The 23187-nt window shown below is 44.3% G+C and overlaps 1 protein-coding gene across 1 annotated transcript; it reads left to right on the forward strand.

The window, feature by feature from the left end:
- The first annotated feature begins 5712 nt into the window (after positions 1–5712).
- IRF2BP2 (interferon regulatory factor 2 binding protein 2) lies at positions 5713–13941 on the forward strand. Its single transcript, XM_089529892.1, has 2 exons — positions 5713–7444; positions 10389–13941. Exons 1-2 carry the CDS (start codon positions 6403–6405, stop codon positions 11093–11095), a joined length of 1749 nt encoding a protein of 582 aa, XP_089386018.1. The 5' UTR covers positions 5713–6402; the 3' UTR covers positions 11096–13941.
- The last annotated feature ends 9246 nt before the right edge of the window (positions 13942–23187 follow it).

Below are 23187 nucleotides of genomic sequence, written 5' to 3' on the forward strand. Positions count from 1 at the left end.
TGTAAATAAAATGACAAAAAACCACAAACAGGACAAAACTACAGTTCCCAGAATTTCCCTAGCATTGAGCCAGGGCAGTTAAAGTGGTCTCAAACTGGATTATTTCTGGAGTGTGTTTGGGGCCAAAAGCCTACATTTGGTTTCGTTAAGGCAATGAAAAATCTGGAAAGGTGTAGCTCCTTGGCTCCTATTCCCTCCCTCTGCCCTCCCTCTCTAGTCTCCTCCTAACAGTTCACATGGGTCACCACCATTTATGTTTTGCTCCATGTTGAAACACGCTGTTTCTCTTGGCTCTCCCTCATCTCTGCAGCAGCTTCCCCCTTTTTCCAGGAGGAGGAGGAGGAGGAGGAAGGGGGGCCTGCTGGGGGCGAGGCAAGAGGGCAACGAAGTACGTGACTCAAACATCCGAACTTCCTCTTTCATAAGCCACCGCCGCCATCATCATCACATGATGGAAGAAGGAGAAGCAATTACAATTCCAGCCTTGTCTCTATGAATTGCAGACGCATTGCCTCACCCTAGAAACCAGCCTCTCACTCACTCCTCTCTCAATCTGGGTGTGTGTGTGTGTGGTTGTGTGTGTGTGTTATGTTGCTGCAGCCCCATTGGAAACGCTCCAGCTTCACTCAGGAGAAGGAAAGAGAAAACGAGGGCAGTGGGTGGGAGAGAAAAACAAAGGCTCTTGTTTACCAAAGGAATGCAGCTTCTATAAGAAGGAAAGGGGGATGTTTTTAAAAAATAAAAAGGAGGGATGGAGGGAATGAGGCAGAAGCTGACAAAGAAGGAAGGGAACACACGAAAAGGCATGGCGGCTTAAAGGGAAGGAAGGCAAGGGGGGAAAGAAGGGCGCCGCTGAAACAAAAATAAAGCAAAAGGGGGGGGGGCGGCGGCGGCGGCGGCGGCGGCGGGAGGAGAGCATGCCATTTCCTTTCAGAGAAATTCCAGACATTCATGGCTCTCCTGTGTGAAACATCAATCTTCCGGGGGAGAGAAAGGGAGCAGCCAGGAGGAGGAGGAGGAGGAGGAGAGGAGGGAGTTTCCTCAGTAAAGTGTACACACACACTATATATACACAGTATTAGACACAGATATGTGTGTGTATATATATGTGTATGTATATATATACACACATACACACACACACACATTCACACACACATATATATTACACACATACACTATATATATATATATACACGCACACACACACACACATATACTCTGTGTGTGTGTCTAATATATATGTGGATGTCTATATATACATTGTCATCTAATTAATACTGTGCGTCTCCATGGCAATTTATGGCAATTTCTCTCTCTTCCTAGGCTTTTTTGCAGCCATGGCAAAAAGTGCTACTCTATGTGTTACATAGTCATTGGTGTGTATGTGTGTGTGTGTAAAACCGCCCCCTCATCCCCCCCATCTTGAATTTTTAAAAAAAGGGGGGGGGAATCTGATTATCTTTAACAGCATATTATAATCTGGAGTAGTGCCACTTTCTGTTATCCTCTTTCAAGGGGTGTGTAGGAGGGTTTTTGTGTGTTGGTTTTTTCACACACGTCATGCTTTCGAGTCGTCTCCAACTCATAGCGAACCTATGACGGTTTTTTTCCTCCCCCTTGATTTCGTCTGAGGTTTTTATTTATTTATTGGCCATGGCCACCCTCTGAGGCTGAGAGAGTGTGACCCAGTGGGTTTCCATGGACACAGTCTTTTATGCAGCCGTGAGGTGGTTTCCAAGCCGTTCATCCGCCGTTTGAGGAGTGTTACTCTGACCAAGGTGAAGGAAGGCTGCCCTTGACGTTTTGCGGAGGAGGCCTCTGAGGGCGGGAAGCTGTTAACCCCGCCATGTCCTGAGGGGACAATAGGATTTCCCTGGATCCACCAGTTTCTGTTTGCCCCTCCGAGGGGTGTGTGCTTGTGGATCTGAAGGAGGGGGTTGTGTGTTGTGTTTTTCTCTCTCTCTCTCTCTCTCTCACACACACACACCCTTCAATTTGTCAGAGAGGGAAGGCTGGTATCCTGCCAGTGGCGGCGTTTTGCTTTGCTGGGTGGGATCGGCTGGCAGCCCTCGCCAATGCCGCCCTGACACTGGAAATCCCCGCGGGAACACGCGTGTCATGTGTATGTGTGCAAAATAACAAACGTGTTAATACGGGATGAAAGCGTTTCCGTGCCACTTTGGAGCAGTTTTGTTCATGTGATGTGAAATCAATACAATCTAGGGCGGGGTTCTTTTTTTACTCTGTCTTCTCCACACGCTCTCCTCCCCCCCCCCCACACACAAAAATACCGCCCCTCTCCTTTACGCTTCATTAGGAAACGCCGTTCAAACAACAATAACGGCGTTTTGAATAGCAACGAGGCAGAAACGTCAGCAAGATTCCTCTCCCCCCTCTTCGCCCGCCCAGCCGCGGGGACTAGAGACAACCATCTACACACCCTGCGCTTCCAGCTCAGCACCAGCTCCTTCCAGTTCAAAGGGGAGTCCTTTCATATATGTAGGGCAGTTCTTCTCTACCCATTCGCACACAGACCCCTCAGGCTGAAATATATGTGTCTAATGTGTGTGTGTAGAAAGAGTGCATGTCTAATATATGTATGTATATATATATATATATACACGCGCGTGCGCGTGCGCGTGCGTGTGTTGTTTATGTATGTATATGTATAGAAACGCCTCAAGTTGATTTTGTATAAACACACACAATATATATATAGTGTGACTAATATATGTATGTATGTGTGTCTGTATATATATATATAAATATATATATATATATTACACACGCACGCACACACATATATATGTAGGTGTATGTGCGTGTCTTATATGTGTGTATACACACATATTCACATAGATATTGGACACACATACACACACACACACACTATATGTGTGTAATGTGTGTGTATGTGTGTATTGGACACGTATATTTCAGCCTGGGGCTTTTGTTTGCAAATGGTGGGAGGGGGAAGAAGAATAGTAATGGCGGCTGGAAAGTTGACAACTCAAGCAGCTGGGTTTGTGGGTGGAAGAGGAACACGTTACAACCGAAAGGCGTTGGCAGGCGGCTAAAACTGATAGATTCGCATCGGTTTTAAGGGAAGCGACAAGCAGGGTGGGCAGGGTAATCCTCACAGCAAAGGAGGACAACAAGGCACCGCGAAATGGAGGCCACGACCAAATTAAAGCCGAGAAGTACACTCCTAGAAATATGAAACCATGCTTCTCTCGGTCATGCTCAAAATGGAGGACGTTTTGGACCCCCCCCCCCCCAAGAACAGGCATTTGATGTAGGGCACGTCAATTGGTGTTAAACCGGGCTATCCCTGCAGTGCGGACGCAGCCTTTGACAGACTGCTGCGACCAGACCCGCCTCCCGAGGCCGAATGAATGATGACGCCGACCTCAGTGGAAAACAAACCCCGTCCATGCTATCTTAAGTAAAAGTTAAGCCTGTGAGGGAGGGAGGGCTGAGGGCCCAGAAATAGCAGCAAAGGGGCGGGGCTTGGTGCTGTGACGGCGCTCGCTTCAAGGGCTCTCTCTCTCTCTCTCTCTCTCTCTCTCTCTAGTGTGTTTTTCCCTTTCCTCCTGTCCCTGGAATGTGCATTTCGCTTAACAAGGCTTCGAGTGCCAACGGCATCGAGTCACGTCCCCCGAATGCGCCTGCGCAGCCGGAGGAGCCCTGGAACAAAATGCAAACGTCAGAGCTCGCCTGGCTCCCTCCCTGGCTGTTTCCCTTTGTAACCTACATAACTCAGCAGCAGCAGCAGCAGCAGCAGCAAGACTGTGGGAAGGGCGACCGAGACGGCAGTTTTAGGGGAGCGGCTTCCACTTTTTGTTTACTCGGCACAATCCCCTCAGTCACACACAGTGACGCTAGCAGATATATGCGCATACACACACACACACACACACACACACACACACAAGCTAATGTGTGTGTGTTAGTGTCATTGTGTGTGCCCGGTAAACCAAAAGACGAAGCCGCACCCCTAAAACTGCCATCTAGGTCACCCTTCCCACAGTGTGCGGGAATAAGTGGAAACAACAGCTTCCATTTTTGTTTACTCAGCACAACACCTTCTGCACACACAATGACTCTAGAATATATACAATATATATGTGTGTGAGAGAGAGAGAAAGGCAGTACATAAACGACACTAGCATGTACAGTATGTGTGAGAGAGTGAGAGACACTATACACACAATGACACTAGCACATATATGTGACACTAAATAGTCAATAACATTAACATGTATACAGTATATATACACGTGAGAGAGAGACTATGCACAATGACACTAGTATATATGACACTGCAATAACACTAGCATATATGTGACAGTATATATATATATGACACAATATAGTGACACTAACACACGGACACACATATATGATACACTGAAACTAGCATATATGACACTATATACCCAATAACTATATATATATGTTTGTGACACTATAGTGACACTAGCATATATATAAAGACACAAAATGCAGTCACACTAGCCTATAGATATCTATATATGAGATATACACTGATACTAGTATATACAGTATACGCACAACGACACTAACACATATGGATTTGCTAGTGTCATTGTGTGCGCCGAAGGAATTGGGTCGAATAAACAAAAGTGGAAGCCAAAAACTGCTGTCTTGGTCGTCCTGGTCTCTCTCACACACATATATAGCTGGTGTCATTGTGTGTCTACATACCCAAACACACACCAGGAGAGTAGGAGAGCCAATGAGGCTGCCTGGGGAGCATTGCACAGACGGGGTGTGTGTGTGACTGCACTTGTGTTTTGCACTAGACGCGATCGCTGCCTGTTTTTCAGGAAAGCCAACGGGGGTGTCCTAATTAAATCTGTACAGCATTTCTTTTGCTGAAATGGTGGGGAAAGCAAGGAAGGCCTCTGTTGGGGGACTCTGCCCACCAGGAGACGCAGGAGGCAGCCCTTAGCCCCATCCATAGGCTTATTCTTGCCTGGCGTTTTGTTTCATGCAGGCAACCCTTTGCACTCTTTGGGGGGCTCTAAACCTTGAGGTCTATGGGGTTTCCTTCCTTCCCAGTAAACATGGATGGGCTTGAAGTGTTTTAGCACAGGACAGACTTCGCCTTCCTCGAGCCATGCTAAAGGAACGCAGTCTTGCATTTTTCATCGTAAATGGGCAATAAATCAGATCTTTATTTTAATTATTTCTTTTAAGAGGCTGTGGTTCTTGCTTCCTTTGGGCTGTCTGTCCCAGCCCCCCCCCCCCCCCAATCCGCTTCTTACTCCAGGAATGAATGCTCCATGGAGCTGCAAGGCTGCATTCACACTGGAGGAATAACCCCGTTTGCTTGACTCTTTTGTCTGGCTCAAGACTGCTATGGAATTCTGGGAGCTGGAGTTTGTTGTGGGGCCCAGAGCGGAGCAGAGCAGAGCAAACAACAAACTCCAACTCCCAGAATTCCATAGCAAAGAGCCAGACAGTTAAAGCGCTGCCAAACCGGGTTATTTGTCCAATGTGGATGCAGTCCTAGGAGAAAGAGAGAGATGGTTATTCTTGCAGCTCTTGTTGTCTTGGCAGAAGTTCAATGAACAGCAGGAGGAGGAGGAAGGAGCAGAAGAAGCGGAGTGTGTGCGTCTGAGTGTGAGTGCGGAGGCAGCCTACCACGCATGCGCGCCTGGCCACTCTCGAAGAATCGAGTCACTGGAGCAGAGCGCGCGAGGAGCAGCAGCAGCGAGGAAGAAGGCGTCGTCGCCGCCGCCGTCCTCTCCGTGTCTCCGGGAGTCCCGCCCCGTCCATCGCCAGCGTCTGGGAGCCCGGAGCAGCGTCGCTCAGCGCCGCCGTAGGAGCCAGACTGCGGCCCAGCCAGGAGCGGGGGAAGGGGGCTCTCTCGGCCCGGGAGATGACTGAGCAACCGAAGGGACTCTAAGGCGGGAGGGGGGGACCCGGCGAAGGCAGGCTGCTGCAAGAAGCGAAGAGATCGAGGGAAGGCGTTGGTGCAAGCGGCGGCGCTTCCCTTCCTTAGAGGCTGCTGCAAGAAGCGGAGGGAAAAGGGCTCGGACTCGGGAGGGAGGGAGGGAAGGGGCTCGGATAGGGAAGTGGGTGCGTCGGACCGAAGAAGGAGAAGCAGAAATCGATGGGACTGTAGACCCTCGGGAACAGGGGGGAACGAGTGGAAAGAACGGGTTTCTTGATTGCTAAAGTAACGGCAGGGAATCCTTGATGACATCAAGGCTAATGCCGCTGAAGTGACACCTACTACTACAGCTACTGCTACCAGCCCTGCAAGAGACCCACCGAGGAGCGGAGGGAAAGCAAGGCGCCGGTGCTTCCCTGCCTCGGGACTGAAGGAGGAGGAGGAGGAAGGGTCCCTCGGAGGCGGCTGTGGCGGCCATGTCCTCCGCGGCGGTGGCGGCGGTGGCAGCCGCCTCCCGCCGCCAGTCGTGCTACCTGTGCGACCTGCCCCGCATGCCGTGGGCCATGATCTGGGACTTCACGGAGCCCGTGTGCCGCGGCTGCGTCAACTACGAGGGCGCCGACCGGGTGGAGTTCGTCATCGACACCGCCAGGCAGCTCAAGCGGGCCCACAGCTTCCAGGAAGGCAGGCCCCCTCCGCCGCCTCACGCCAAGCAGCAGCCCCCGCCGCCGCCGCCCCTCAGCGCCAAGGAGATGCACTCGGCCGCCGTGGCTGCCGCCGCCGCTGCCGAAGCCGCCTCCCGAGCGCCGCCGCCCCACGAGCGCTACGCCTTGGCCGTGGCCTCCGAGAGGGCGCCCCCGCGCCTGGGCCCCGAATATGGCGGCGGCGGCGGGAGCAGTAGCGGCGGCAGCAGCCGCCAAGTGAACGGCATCCTGGTCCCGAACGGCTTCTCGAAGCCCGAGGAGCCCCCGGAGCTGAACCGCCAGAGCCCCAACCCCCGGAGGACGCACGCCGTGGCCCCCACCCTGGTGCCCCTCATGAACGGCGCCGCCGCCGCCGCCCTCGGCATCAACAGCCGCGCAGCCCTGGCCGCCATTTCGGGAGCCCCGGCGCAGCTGCAGGTCTCCGTCGCCCAGCAGCAGCAGCAGCAGCAGGCGGGAGAAGGGCCTCCTCACAAGCGGCCTGGCTCCGTCTCCTCGTCCTCGTCCTTGAGTGGCGGCGGAGGCGGAGCAGGCAGCGACCTGGAGGGGAAGGAGAAGGGGCCGCCTCAGCAGTCGCCTCAGGCGCGGGGCTCTGCCGCCGCGGACAACATGGAGGCCGAGGGGAAGGGCCGCTCCTCCTCGTCGTCGGCGTCTGGCTCGGAGCAGGAGTGGCTGGGGAAGCCCAAGACGGTGCGGGACACGCTGCTGGCCCTGCAGCACAGCGGCCACGCCGTCCCCTACGAGGGCAAGTTCAAGAAGGAGCCCGGCTTGGCCGCGGGGAGGATGCTGGGCTACGAGAGCAACGGCGCCAAAGCCGGTGAGCCCCCGCAGCAGCAGCAGCAGCAGCAGCAGCAGCAAGAGCAGAGAGACGCACCCGCCATGTTTGCGGGCTTCGTTATTCACGGGGTTCTCTCTGGGAAGATCTGGGTCCTCCACTGCAACTCTATGGTCGGCTTTAACTAAACAGTCGCAGTGAAATACTCCTAGAGAGGTGTCCTCTCAGGTAAAGGCATGGCGCTTTTGCTATTTGCAGTTTTTCCATATCCAGGGGGGCCTTGTGCCCCAAGCAGACGGAGGGACAAGTGTGTGTGTGGTATTTGTCTATTTTATTGACTCTTAAGAGCTACACAGGCATTTAAGGAATTCATGTTCCCATGGGCAACGCTCAGGGGCAGCCGTGTTAGCCCTTTAAACAAATACACCTGTCCCTCTGCATCCCCTGGGGTTGGGGGCACAAGGGTCCCTCGTGAATATGGGAAAACTGCAAATAACAAAAACACCATGTTTTCAACCTGAGGACACAGCTCTCTAGGAACCTCTAGGGCCTCCAGGGCAACTCTGTTGTCAGCATCTGAGAGACACTGGCCATAGAAGTGCCCTGGAGCAGCCAGAAAGGCCTAGTAGAGCCCTCTCTCTAGGAATCTCTAGGTCTTTTAGCACAACTTTTAGTTAAAGTCAACCACAGAGTTGCACTGGAGGATCTAGATACTCCTAGAGAGAACATAGTAATCCAATCTGAATAATCAAATCCACAAATATGGAGCGGTGTGTGTGTGTGTGTGTGTGTGTGTGTGTATTACTGATTCTTAAGAACTACACAGGCATTCAAGGCATGCACATTTCCATAGGCAATGTTCAGGGGTAGCTGCGTTGGCCATTTAAATAAATCAAAACAAAAATCCATCCTTTGTTGGCCAGCCAAAATTGCACAATATACTTGTTGCTAAGCTTTGGAAGCACCATGGGCTTCTTCTTCATCAGGCAAGATGTCACCAACTAAACAGGAGGGGGGGAAACAATTGGAGATGTCTGTCAGATGCCTTCATTCCTTATTAAGGATGTTATTATGATGGGGAGGATAGCTTTTGCATTTCCATAGGCAATGTTCAGGGGTAGCTGTGTTGGCCTTTTAACAAATACAAACAAAAATACTTTTATTGACCAACCAGAAATGCACAGTATACTTGTTGCAAGCTTTTGAAGCTCCTCTGGCTTCATCATCAGGCAAGGTGTTAGAAACCAAATGGGAGAAAGGGGGGAAAACCCAATTGGAGATAGCTTTTTGTGAGTTTTTTTGGGCTATATGGCTTGTTCTAGAAGGGTTTGTTCCTGACATTTCGCCAGCAGGAATAAACTCTTCTAGAACATGGCCGCATAGCCCAACCCCCCCCCCCACACACACACACAACTTATGGGTGCCAGCCATGAAAGCCTTCACCTTCACAATTGGAGATGTTAGTCAGATGCCTGCATGTTGTTTGAGTCCTTAGTAAAGATGTTACAATGGGGAGGATTGCTTTTGCATTTCCATAGGCATTACACAAACTATCCTATCACACACACACACCACAACCAAATAACACACTACGACCTCCACCCTTTTATCCCTGTAAGTGTAACATACAATGCTTTGTGTGCAAGAGTGTTTGGAGGAGGAGGCAGGGAAGTAATCCTTTTTCCCTCGCAACTCCCTTAGAGAACCTGAGGGTGCATCTGCACCGCAGAAATAACCCGCTTTTGACACCTCTTTTAACTGCCAAGGCTGGAGGCTATGCAGGGTGACCTGATGTCCTGGCCACAAAGGAGGGCAAGGCACCACAAAATGGAGGGTGTTTGGGGGGAAAAATATTTTGGACATGACCAAATGTAGGGTGGCCATAATGTCTTAGCTGGAAAGGAAGACAAGGCGCCGCAAAATGGAGTGCTAGAAACACTCAGAATAAATGTAAATTCATGCTTCCTAGTCATGCTCAAAATGGAAGGCATTTTGAAATTCCTCCAGGATAGAAGGTTGAAATGTTGGGCATGCCCTGGAAAAGGAGGACATGCCTGGTCACCCTGAATGCTGTGGAATTGTGGGAATTGTTTGTTGTGGCACCAGAGCTTTAACTGCCGTGGCTCCAGGCTATGGAATTCTGGGAATGGTAGTTTGTTGCAGCACTGGCTCTGGCCGTTCCCAGAATCCCATAGCCTGGAGCCACGACAGTTAAAGTGGTGTCCAACCACATTATTCCTGCAGTGCGGATGCAGCTTGAGTCAGGGTCACCATTTCAGCCCTGGAAGCAGCGCTGCCATTGCTGAAGCAGCGTGTTTGGCTGTGCTGAAAACGTAACATGGATGAGTCAGGGCGCTGGTGCTGATAGACACTGACAGAGGGTTTCCCCTCCTTCTCTGGCCGCCACATTCTTTTGCAATGGGAGTTGAGGCGTGCAAGATGCTTCTAGCAGCAGCAGCAGCAGCAGCAGACATTTTGCAGAAGCTCGAGGAGGCAGGGCGCCATCTCTTCCCCTTTTACAGTGTGCCAGGCTCTCTCCAGCCTTGGGCAGAATTTATCTGGACCAGGCAGGCATTCCGTGCCCCTTGCCCCCTTGCAAGTGGGTCACACGCATATTGGATACGTTGCCTGTCTTTCAGCCTGAATGCATTTCCAGGGAGTGGAAGATTACAAGCACGCAAGTGGCTATTTGGCTTAGGGCCGTGTGGGAGGGTGGTACAGTGTAGGCGCATTTGAATGCAGCTTGTACTGTAGCGTAAGCACTGGCACAGCATGTTCGCTTGCCTTGCAGCTGCTGATCTACAGCCCCAGATAAGCTGAAGTTGCTTGGGGTTTTTTTAAGCTGGCTTTATCCATTTGTATTCAGTGAATAACATGGCCCATGGCCAGCTGCTTGCTGAGGCTGACCTACCCATTTTTAAACATGTTACCACAGCTGTATTTCTGCAACATTATCTCCTCTTCCTCTCTTTCTGTCTGTCTGCAGGAGCACGGGCCGCCAGGAAGAGAAAGCCTTCTCCGGAGCCAGAAGGTGAAGCTGGACCTCCTAAAATCAATGGAGAGGCACAGTCATGGTTACCAACCTCATCAGAAGGGATGAAAATACCAATGGCAGCTGCCTCTTTCATGTCCCCACCACCGCCAACCGCTTCGCCACATTCCAACCGGACCACACCACCTGAGGCAGTCCAGAATGGCCAATCCCCGATGGCTGCACTCATTTTAGTTGCAGACAATGCCGGGGGCAACCATGCCTCCAAAGATGCCAACCAGGTTCACTCCACCACCAGAAGGAATAGCAGTAGCCCACCCTCTCCATCCCCTATGAACCAAAGAAGGCTGCCCAGGGAGGTGCCAAGTCAAGGGGGAAATGCTGGAGGGATGGAGCCGGTGCATCCTGCCAGCCTCCCAGACTCTTCTCTAGCAGCGAGTGTCCCTCTGTGTTGCACTCTGTGTCACGAGCGCCTGGAAGACACCCACTTTGTGCAGTGCCCTTCCGTCCCCTCCCATAAGTTTTGCTTTCCTTGCTCCAGACAGAGCATCAAACAGCAAGGCGCTAGTGGGGAGGTGTATTGTCCCAGTGGGGAGAAGTGTCCCTTGGTGGGTTCCAATGTCCCTTGGGCCTTCATGCAGGGGGAGATTGCAACCATTCTTGCAGGAGATGTAAAGGTGAAAAAAGAGAGGGACTCATGACTTTTCCAGTTTCTCAGTGCAACATCACCTTTAACATAAAACTGTTTAAATTGTATATATATATCTATAAATACCTATAAATACCTATATCTATCTATCTATCTATCTATCTATATATGATATATATATATGATATATATATCTATATATCTATGATATATATATATATATATATATATATCTCCAAGACAAGGGAAATGTAGACTTCATAAAACATGGCTGTATAATTTTGATTTCTTTTTTGAATACATTGTGTTTCTATATTTTTGAAGACAAAAAGGTATGTACTTACGAAACCTTTTTTTCCCCCTTTGTTTTTCTTTTTTTGGTTATAGCAATTATTTGTTGTGCTTCCTTGGTGACAGTTACTGTTCAGTGTAGGCTGTGACTTGGCGCTGCTTCTTTTAGAGAGCACTTGGCAAACCAGAAATGCTTTTAGCTGTAATTGTATGCACTTCGTTCCCCCCTCCTCCATATTTTTTTTAAAAATGCCAAATACATCTAATGAAATTGTAAAGATCGCCTTATTGTCTGTGGCTCCTTATTTTTTGCCCATATTCATTCGTGCTGGAGACTTAACAGGTTTTAGAGACAACATAGAACACCACTCATTTCATTCCAAAGACAAGTGAGAGAGTACAAGGGATTTCACTTGGAAACACAGTTTCCTTGTTGATGCTGCAAAAATTAGAGCAGACTGATTCTAGAAGGATGTTGCCTTCAGAGTATTATGCTAAATGAGGCACTGTTGTGTTAGGGATTGAGAAGTTAGGGTGCCTCTCCCCCATTAAAGGCAGTTCATGGTGGTTGGTTGTAAGACTGCAAAACTGCATTTATTCATCAATTACATGATGCTTCTGCAGAATTTTTGTAATAAGTTTTAATTTTTGTCTTAACTGTGCATTGGTGCAGACAGAAGAGCACTGCTATATTTTTAACAGATCCATGCCTTTTCAGCCCACTCAACATGGTCATTTCCCTCATATTCATGTGGAAAAGTCTGACATAGGTATTTAAAAAAATTAATACAGTGCAGGCAGACTTTGATTTTAGTTATCATTTAAAATAGGGTACTGTTGCTATTGTTACTGTTTCTGACATCATGTTCCCAGGTAGAGGCAGGAAACAGTGTGGTAATGACAGCAGCATGTGCAGCTTTGCCTGGCTTGCCTGTGTTGGCAGCAGAAAGATTAATGGAAATTTCAGCCTGAAATTTCATAATACATGTGTTGGACAGGAAACAACACAATTCTCATTTAAATGAGCAACCTGGGATTTTACGTTAACTTCAGTTTGGTGTAGGAACGCCTTGCCTTTTTTGGTTACTTTCAAGAATTCTTTTGTAAAATACTGTTTTGATCTCACTATATATATATATATATATATATATTTTGCATCAGAAAGCACACATTTTAATCAATAAATCATCAGTTACTAGAAATAGTCAAGCCTTGCTGTAGTGCTTCTGTGCTGTTTACAGTTGTGTTAGCAACACTGCTGTGCAATCCCTTGTGTTAAATGTTCATATGGTCACAAGTAATTCTTTGAATCAAAATGATGGTTATATGGTCCCCATTTCTGTGGCAAAACACTATACATTTTGATGTTGAGAGAATGTTCAGCTGAGTTTAATTAATGCTGTTGGGTCAGACTGTTTTTATGTATTAATGTTCAGACTGCTATTTAATGCAGAATAGATTTTGGTAGACTTTTTTTAATGGTCATAACATTTGAAAATCCAAACTGCACATGCACAGTAATTTTAATTTTTAAAGTGTTTTAATGAATACACCCACTAGCATTGTGTTCCATATTACAGGTCAGTGTAATATTAAATAACAAGATTTGCATGATAAACCAATTCAGTACTCTTTAAAATGATAGAAATACATATAGTACAGACTGGTGTCTTATGTAAACACATGTTTAGACAGTTTGAAAGAGAGAGAAAAACGCACATATATACAACTGTAAAGGATTCTTTGGAACCACTATAGTCTGTGGAAATATGTATTTAGGCACTTTATTAAAAATTGGATTTGAATTGATAGATGGTAATAAGTTCTTAAGAATCTCTTTGACATAATACCTCATGTATTATACCAGTTTGTATGGAGAATTTGCATTCTAGGTAAAACAATATCCCTGCTAAAATTTTCCTGGAAGGTTGGTTGGTGTCTTGGCATGCAGTGATTTGAGCTTTTTAACAAGGTGGAATGATTTAAAAATTCTTTCCTGCTAATGCTATTCAGGCATGCCAAAGTATTGAGAGGCGTTTGATCTGGATCTCCAACAAAAATACTTTTATTTACACTTATATCCTAAATAAGTGTCTTCGTATATTATAGCTCAGTAATATCACTGTATGTTCTTTAAAGTAGCTTAAATAGTGGGAAAGGTTAAGCTTTGTCATACCACGTGATGACAGCTGGAACATATTCAAAGCTCTGTATCTGTTCAGCAAATTCCTGAACCTGTTAAAGTTACCTACACAAATTACGCATTCATAATGCAGAAATGTCACAAACTAGGACACGATTTTTGCATTTCTCTCCATTTCTATTGGGTTTAATGTAACTTTTTTTCTTGTTTCTTGATAACTTTATGACATCACCTCAATGGATCACTATATATTTACCATATGTTTCCTTGGCTACAAATACTTTTTAAGTGCTTTAGCTACAACAGTACTACCATTAATCTCTGATAATAATGCAGACCTTGACTCCACTGCACCTAATGTGAACTTAGTTGTTCATTTCAATGGAGTCAGGTTTGCACCTTTACTTTTTTGAAGTTTTTAATGGTGATAATTTGTATAGCAATAAAGCAAAATATTGTTTTAATGGAGTGTGATTGCTGAAATCTCACCTTCATTATATTTCTAATTTACTTTTATTGAAATATCACCTGCACTATGCTTTCATTGTTTATAGTTGCTAAACTAACACATTACTATTTTTACCTATTATTTTTTATCTTTTGCATTAAATAAAGTGAAATTAGGAGCTTTAAACACTTTTTGTGAGTGAACTCTTTTTTAATAACTTTTTTGTTATTTAAAAGAATATTGCAGCTACTGATGTGTACACAGTAGCCAGATCAACTGGACTTTTTCTTTTAAAAAATCCTTCTTTTATTAGCAAAGAAACATTAGGGAAATAACAGAGCAAAAAGTGTAACTTAAGAGAGAAATAATTTTGCTTGGACGTCTGGATCCATGTCTTCTAGGACAATACATTGCCCATCAAGAGTTCCAGAGAAAGTGGGGGGGAAAAGAAATGTAAAAAGGAAAGTTCTGCAAATTAGTAATATCCTTGTGTAAGACTCAAGCTACATACCTGACCAAATTGCATTTAGGAGACAGTTTATTTGGGAGGATTTTGCCAATGACTTTATGGCAATAAGACCCTGGGAAATTTTCTCTGTGTTCTGGCCAAAACCTTCTCACCTTACTACTACAAAGAACAGACACAGTGTTCCATTGATGTGAGAGTCACTGAGGACAGGTCTTTTATGGTCAACGCTGGAGCTTTGCAGGACGTTCTAATTAAAAATGGCACCCTATAATATGAACCCTAAACAAGGTTAATGGCAAGCTGCTATCCTCCACTTACGTAAAAGGAATTTAGTCCAAATACATTTTGGACTGGAGCACAAAAATTTTAATGCTGCCTTGATGTTGGAAGGAAAAATATAAAATACTATGATACTCATCTAGATAGTCATAGTCTAATGAAAAACTTGAGATTTTACTAATCAAGGAACTACCCGGAAAGGATGGTTTGTGATTGTGCCTTATTTCCTACAATGTTGCACACAGTGCAGTTTAAAAATCAGAATGTAATCATTTAAAGTGAGAAGTATTCATGAACAAGAATGTGTGGGACTGCAAGTGAGTTAATACTGAAAGTTGCACTCTTTGAATAGAAGTGCACCCAATTTACATAATTGAATATCTTAACCAAAATGTTAGGATTAGTGAGATGAGGGAGAAAATTACATTGACATTTACCTGCTTCAATGAAATCATCAATGAAACCAAGGAGCCTTCTGAATAGACAAAGCATAGGATGTTGTTAAAAGACTGCAATCCTATTCCCACTTACCTGGAAGTGAGGGCAATTAAAAAAATGTGCCTTCTGAGTAAAACTGAAAACTTGCATATTTGTCTTTTGGACTAAGCTGGAGAGTTTTAGTGTGCGGTTGGTACAAGCAATTTTTAGTACAGACAATGGAAAGAAAGCCTGAGACAACACAATCTCAATTGCAAAAATTCTGTGTTCTGTTACTGATTTATGACCCTAAGATGACCCTATCACAGGCTTTTCTTGGCAAGATTTGTTCAGAGAGTTTTGCCTTTGCCTTCCTGTCAGGTGGGGAGAGTCATTCAGTGGGCTTCCATGGCTGAGTGGGGATTCTTCAAACCCTTGGCTACCTCTGCATTGCAGAAGTCATGCAGTTTGACTGCATTTAACTGCCATAGCTCAATGATATGGAATTCGAGGATTTGTAGTTTGTTGTAGCACCAGAGTGCTCTGACAGAAGGCTAAATATCTCACAAAACTAAAAATTCCAGAATTCCATAGCACTGAGACATGACAAAGCTGTGCTAAACTACAGTCACCCCTCCACATTTGTAGGATTCACTTTTGTGGATTTGATTATTAATGGATTATTTGCTGCTGCCTTGGCTGCTGCTCTATACTATTTAATAGGAACAGCAAGCATTGTAAGACTGAGTGACTATAGATGAGGCTTGTAAGTCCCTATTAAAAATGGCATAGAGCAGCAGCCCTGTTCCGCTGCCCCCTCCCCCTGCTTACCTCTGTTTTGCAAAGGAACCCTGCATTCCCAAAGGCATGCGCCTTGGGTTGAGTACATGGGTCATACTTTTGTGTGTGTTAAATATGGGGAGGGGGAAGGATATAGGTTTTTTTCCAGTTCTGTTTTTTCCACTTTCATGAGGGTCCAGCACCCCTAACCCCAGTGAAGGTGGAGGGGCGACTGTATGTTATGCAGATGCAGCGCTTGTCTCCAGAGTCATCGTCCAGAGCTCAAACATCTAAACATTGGACTAACTTACTTTTCAAGCATATTTCCTGTGTCACATTCTCACAACTACAGGAGAATCTTTAGCCAATTACATGAAAGTAAGCCCCATGAATTGGGGTGGAATTCCTTCATCACCAAATGGTTGGAAAGCCTGTAATGTTGACTGATTTGAATTTCATACTATATAAAACAAAAAAGGCAATCCAAAGAGAATGCCATTTATTTAATTTTTGGCCTTACACAGGACTACATCGTTTGTTTTGGGTTTCAGCACATTGTAATGGAAAATTTGAAAGCAGGAATAGCTAGACAGGTTATTTCTGTCCCTTTTTTAGGAGTCAAGTCCTATTTGAAGCTGCAAAATACAAAATATACTTCCCTAACATTACAGACAAAACTTCTTTTGATCGTCATTGTTCCATTATATCTGCGTTGGCTAGCCATTTTAACCAAATGTATTTAAAAGAGTATAATGAAAGTGTCAACTTTATTAAGAGGCTACTAGACACGTGAGAGTGGTTTTCTAAAAAAATCTCTCCATGCTGCTGATAGGAAAGGTTATAAACAAAATCTGAAGATGCTTTATAAAATAGCTTTACTTAGCTGGTAACAAGTAAAAGACTTCTTTTCCTGATTCTTGAGTGTAAACGTTGAATCATTCAGAAAGTGTTCAATTACATCTTAGGCCACACGAAAACCTGAGTCACCCTCACTGCTTGCCTTTGTTCAGGAAATACAGAATGGGAAAGACACGCCTTTCCTCTGTCATAGACCAAGGTCAGGCTATACTAACAAATGAATGGAATACATATTTACCAGTTTCATCACTTCAGTATTCAGGGCTTAACTCATTCGTTGCCTTTGGCTAACCTATAGTCATCAGGAGTCCTTAAAAGGTTTAACTTATATGGCAACCGGCAATAATTCTAATAATTATGCCCTGCAAACATGGATGAAGTCTCACTGACATCCAGTGGAAGTGTTAAAAGATGCTCTTCGTATCTTGAATAAATCCTAACCAAATTTAAATGATCTCAAAATCTGCTGATGTTTTATGTTTTAATGGCATAGAAGGATAGGAAGAAAATCCAAAACTGCAGTCCTTATGCAGTTAGGTTTTACTTTAAAGGCCATACATGCAATATAACTGTTCCCAAGAATCATCTCTCACATTTATAAGTAATCTTTTTCTAACCCTTTCTGGACTATTTAAATTCCAACCTTAACCTTTTGAAAATGCAGTCTTGTGTACATTTGTTCAGCAGCAAGTCCTGCTAAATACAATCAGAAAAAGATATAGCGTGGGTATACAGGATTGCAGCTATTATTACTGATATTTACATCACAAAAGGTTCCAAAACTACAGTCTGGCATCCCAGTCCTTAAAAATATACACAGAAATCCTACTTAGTTTGATGGAATTTATGCCCTCCGCAGTAGATGAGGCCTCAGCTGGAGTCTCTGGGACTTTATATTTAATTATCAGCAACAATTAAGAACTTAACGCTCCTGCTTCAAGGAGAAGTGTTCAAAACAAAAGTTGGACAAAAGGAGGGGGAAAGTTTCCTAGTTCCTCTTTATATGCAAAAGTCCTTTTGAATATCATTGATGGAAAAGTAATGATACTAATAGTGTGTAGTAGAGACCTGAGTCATCATCATCATCATCATCATCATCATCATCATCACCATCACATGAAAAGTTATTTTGGGAACTACAGCTACAGTTCTAAGGCCTGTTTTTGTTTTCGTTTTTTAAAAAATCATAATAAATAATTCACAGGAAGTGCAGGACTTAAACATGACCCCGTTGGTCATGGCAAGATGCAGCCTCATGAGAAGGTCATGTACAGGCGCCTTGCCTCTCATTCTTCCTGTACTTGCTGCTGCTGCTTCACACTACCAGAAGGAAACAATTTTCCTTGGCCTATGAAAGCATTTTAGTTGGGGAGTAGGCTTGCCTAAATAACCTTTAAAAAGCCATCAGATCCCATCTGATCTTGGAAGCTAAGCAGGGTCAGCCCTAGTTAGTACTTGGCTGGGAGACCACCAATGAATACCAGGCAATGTAGGCTATATTTCAGAGGAAAGAAATAGCAAAACTACCTCTGAGTATTCCTTGCCTAAGAAAACCTATGAAATTCATGGGGTTGTCATAAGCCGACAGGGCAGGAGGCTTGAAAATACAAACACACAGAGTTTTGTGTATATTAACACACACAGGGAGACTTACCACTCTTCCACATTTGTGATTACCACATCCTTCTCTCACTGTGACTCATTTTAGGTATAACCTGCAGACAGCTTAGGCAACGTTGGGTTCGGGGAGTACAAACCAACCCTTGAAGGTGGAATCTAGCTAAATAGTCAAATTCAGCATGCATATTAAAGCGAAATTAAATATAGGGTGGGGAAGGAAGGTAGTGAGTATGCACAATAAACCTGGAACACAGATGCTGAACCAGCAGTACTGGTTCTGGCTATGTTTTGCATTGAATACGCTTAGAGAGTAACTAGACTTTCGCCATGGTTCCTGTGTCAGTTAAAGTGCTATATGTTGGTCAGATGGCTGGAGGACAACTGAAAATGTATATAATATTTATGCCAATGTCTATGGTGTTTGACCAGGGGTGAATCTGATAGTGCCAATCGGTGGTTTGGTCCTTTGCTAGATTTTTAGGCCTTGTGGCAGGCCTTGCGTACATACATACATACATGCACACATACATACAGAACGAGGAGAGGGATCAATTATTTTAAATTAGAAGACTCTTTCAGAGAACAATGTAAAAAAAATAGTTCCATATATAATATATGATCAACAGTCTACACATTGGATCCTTCTTAAAATGGTGGTTATTACTTTGTATTACAAAATAACTGGTGTGTGTCCGTGCGCATGCGTGCACACCAGTTAGTTTGTGGAACATTTATCCTAGCTGAAATAGCAATACATTTTCTTTACCAAGCTGAAACCTCTATTGACACTGGCTGCAGTCTAATTTTTAACATGGAGTCACACAACATAAATATGTAAGTAAAGGTTAAATATTAGGCAAGCACAATTAGATTTAAGTGGACTAAAATATTAAGAGATGACCAGAAAAAACAAAAACAAAAATGATGAATCTGAGAATCTCAGAACTTTTATCTCCTTGCAATACAAAGTTGCTCTTAAAACCTCAACACAAGCTCCCATTCTATTACATTACAGAATGACTATAATAGAATTGGAAAGGATACAGAAAAGGGCAATTAAGGCTTTGACATTATGCCCACTGAACTCAGCAGTTACTTTCAAATAAACATGCACAGACTCAATCTGTCCAATGATCAAAAAGTCTAGGACACCTCTGTGTGGAAAGGGCAAACCATTTCAGTGTATTTTTAGTTCCCAAAGAAAGTGCAATTCTAGCACACTTACTAGGGACAAAGTCCCATGGAACTCAATTAAATTTACTTTGGAGTAAACATGTGGGAAGGCTGTGCTTCTCCATATGTTCTACTGAATAAGTGAGACCTAGTTCTGTGTATCCATGTATAGGATCAGGCTGCATGCCAAGGCACCATTCTCAGATTCTGAAATGAAGAACTCAAAGACAGGGTCATCCCTTCACCCCAATAACATGATGAGAGTTTCAGTACACAGCATTAACAATCAGGCTGTGTCTGGTACCACCGAAGGCATTTACTACCACTAAATAGCTTTTCAAAACAAAATCCACAGAGTTGCAAAGGATCTGTGGTCTTTAGTTGAGATATAGGAGTGGAGATTATCCAGGCCTCCAGCTGCAGTTCCCAGCATTCAGCATCCTTGGCTATGCCAGTTAGAGCAGCTCGGCATTGCAGTCCAACAAAATCTGGTCACCTGCTGACTCCAACTCTTAATCCTTTGGATATCAGATATTGGAATAAGCATTCCCCCCAACTCTCCCCTCCCTCAAAAGCCCACAGAAGGTGATTGTCATCTTCCCACCTTGCTTCTGAGCTCCCTAAGGACATTTGGCTGCCTTCCTGCCTATTTGGGCTCCAGCAAAGTATATTAGGAAAGTGCCATTCATTATAATGAGGTTATTGCGTCACAAAACACATATACACATCAAGATTTGCCTCTTTATTTCATTTTATTTTTGGCTAAATTAAAAGTTTGAGAGCAGATATTTGTTTACAAGGAGGGCCACTCACTGAACAGCTGGATTGTTATGACAACTAAGGGTGTGATTTCCCTTAACATGCCCCTTCAGAAACAACATTACATGGAACAGTATGTGTTGATAGGGAAACTGTGCAATAACTAAATTAGAAAGAAAGGAAGAAAGCCTTGAAAGTGTTTCATCACCACAGGTAGAAGGTCCAAATGCAAGCAGAAAGTAAACAGTGTCAGTGATACAGCCAAAGGCAAGAAGACTGGTTCTGGAGCCAGGATGTAAGTAAAGAAGATGATTCACTCCATCATGGATTTCCCTTCTGTGTATTACCATCAGTGTGACTCTGTTATTGTCCTCAGTGGCTCCTTTGGCTACTTCCTATGGTGAGAGTTATTCTCAAGTGGCCGTTTTAGGAGCCTTGTAGATGAATCATCCATTTACCAGAAGTGCTTGTTGGAACTGGTCCCTGTGCTACATCAAGGGTTGGTAACTTCTGAGTTAGGAAATAGTACTGACAGATGGTGTCTCTGACAATAAGAAATGTATTTGTAGGTCCCCTTAGGAGATGTTTTGAAACTATTCATATGATTGTAGCCATGAGCCTGGAAGAGTAACCTTTTTGAACTACGGGTTATATTGGATTCTGGGAGCCATAGTCCACAAAAACAAGTTTTCCACTATATGGAAGATACATATCTGACAACTGGCTCCTCCATTTGGGTTAGTATTACCTAGTTTTCAGCAAACCTGGTGCCTTCTGGATGTCACCTCCAGTCTACCCTAGCCATGGTCAGTAGTCAGTCTGAAGGGCATAATGTTGGATATCTCACACAACATGAAAAGCATCTATCATTACTATTAAACCCATTATCTCAGCAGTGGGCAACTGCAGAAGCTCTGGGGACAATTTTTTGGCTTCCAGAAATTATTGGAGGCTGCACTAGCCCCCCAAATAAGCAAAAATCAAAAGTGACTGGAGTGATGTTTTGAAGGGGCTGTTATCCACTTGAGGTCACAATCACAACTCCTAGAGATTCCTATGTGTGCGAAAATAACCATTTGTTCAAACCCCTCCTGGAAATAAAAATGGCTTGGCTGAGAGAAGTGATTTGAGTGTAATAACAAACAGCTCCAGGTAAAACTCAAAGTTAAGTTAAAATATTTGGAAGGACAACAACTCAGTTGGTACCACTCTCCTCACACAATACACCAGTCTTTTACAATATGGTGGCTTCCAGACAAGATGATCACTCCTATCAGGCTTAACAAGTAGGTTGTGCTGACTGGGTGTGATGAGAGTTATAATTGGAAGATATCAGTTCCAGAAAGGCTGTGTTACCTGAAAACAAGATACTAGGATCTATAATAAGTGAGATTCACTACTGTCCTACCTAAGAGGTTTAGGATTGTTTAAATATAGTCAGCTCTCTCTGTCCACAGATTCTGCATCCATTGATTCAATCATCCAGGGCTTGAAAATATATATATATATATATTTAAAAATCCCAAATGCAAACCTTGATTTTGTCATTTTATATAAGGGACACTATTTTACAATGCCATTGTATATAATGGGACTTGAACATCCATGGATCCACAGGGGGTCCTGGAACCAAACCTCAGTGGATACCAAGGCCCCACTGTATTTAACGTTAACTTAACTGGATTGTGGAATGCAGGGTATGTTACCTGTGAGGTGAAAGAAAATGTTTTGAAAAATGTGCATCATGCAAAAACACATCACAGTAACACCTTTTAAAATGGTACCATTTAATGTGTGCCAAGTCCCTCAATTAATGTGGGGCAGAGGGAGCCCAAATAGTTGTTAACAGCCAGTCTTTCAGCCATTGGCAAACAAATTGTTATCAATTCATTAATATTCCTAGAACTAAACTCCAGCATCGTTAGTGTTTTTTCCAGAATGCCTGTCTCGTGATCTTAAAGGTTTTTGAACCCTTCTGTTAAAAATCAAAAGATTGTGCATCGAGGCTAATTATTAACTTCCTAACCGAGCACTTGAGCTTTATGTTCCCTGCGATTAAGCTTTGTTCAAGGTGCTTGCCGCTCCAGACAAAGTCCCAAGTCCAAATACCAATGCTGTTTACACAACCAAGTTCACCTTCTCCTCTCAGGACTCTCGTCCCAAGCATTATTATAACCCACTGTACTGCCAATAAACATGGGCAAGTCCCCACCACCAGACTGGGATCTCTCTGTTTCTATTAATGAAGTGGTCCATGTTTTGTGTGTGAGTGTGTGTGTGGGGGCCTGGGGGGGATTATAGTGATCAAGAACTGGTTAAAAAATCTAAGCTGCAAACTGGGAGAGGGATTAAACTGTTGTATTGCAAATGTGCTCAACGGCTTTTGCAATTGCATCATTGTACACTAAGATTCATATAGGGTGGGGTGGCCGCTTCCTTTCTCAGCAGAGCTCTTATGGTTTTAACAGCTGCAAGACAGGCAAAAATCCAACGGATGATGTTTCATTCTGTCAGAAGAAGTTGGACCTAGTGGATTTCTGCTTGTAGCATAGCAGGTTGGAGATTACACAAAAGTGGTCCTTCCATAAGACAAAACTATGTGTAACAGGGTCCACTGCAAAGTGATCTATCCTGAAGCTTAAACTGCAGGAAAAACTAGTGAGATGTTTTCCAAAATACTCAACTCAAGCTATAATCTTTACACACTTATTAACGAATAAATACCATGTACACAGTGGGTTTTATTTCTGAGAAAGCATGGGTTTGTGTTTTTTACTCTATGTATCATTATATTTATTAAATCTAATATAACAGCTGCATGGGTTCAGATGGAAAGGGATGATATTTAATTTGGTGTGTTTGTGTCTTCAAGTTGCTTGTTGATTTCATGCGACCCCGTGAATTTCC

This window comes from Sceloporus occidentalis, unplaced genomic scaffold (genome assembly GCF_023333645.1).
Source record: "Sceloporus occidentalis isolate IW3139 unplaced genomic scaffold, rSceOcc1.0.p SCAF_6, whole genome shotgun sequence".
Taxonomy (NCBI): domain Eukaryota; kingdom Metazoa; phylum Chordata; class Lepidosauria; order Squamata; family Phrynosomatidae; genus Sceloporus; species Sceloporus occidentalis.

Coding starts and splice junctions, on each gene's coding strand:
- IRF2BP2 (XM_089529892.1), top strand. CDS start 6,403: ATGTCCTCCGCGGCGGTGGCGGCGGTGGCAGCCGCCTCCCGCCGCCAG. Junction 7,445..10,388: donor GAGCAACGGCGCCAAAGCCG/GTGAGCCCCCGC, acceptor GTCTGTCTGCAG/GAGCACGGGCCGCCAGGAAG.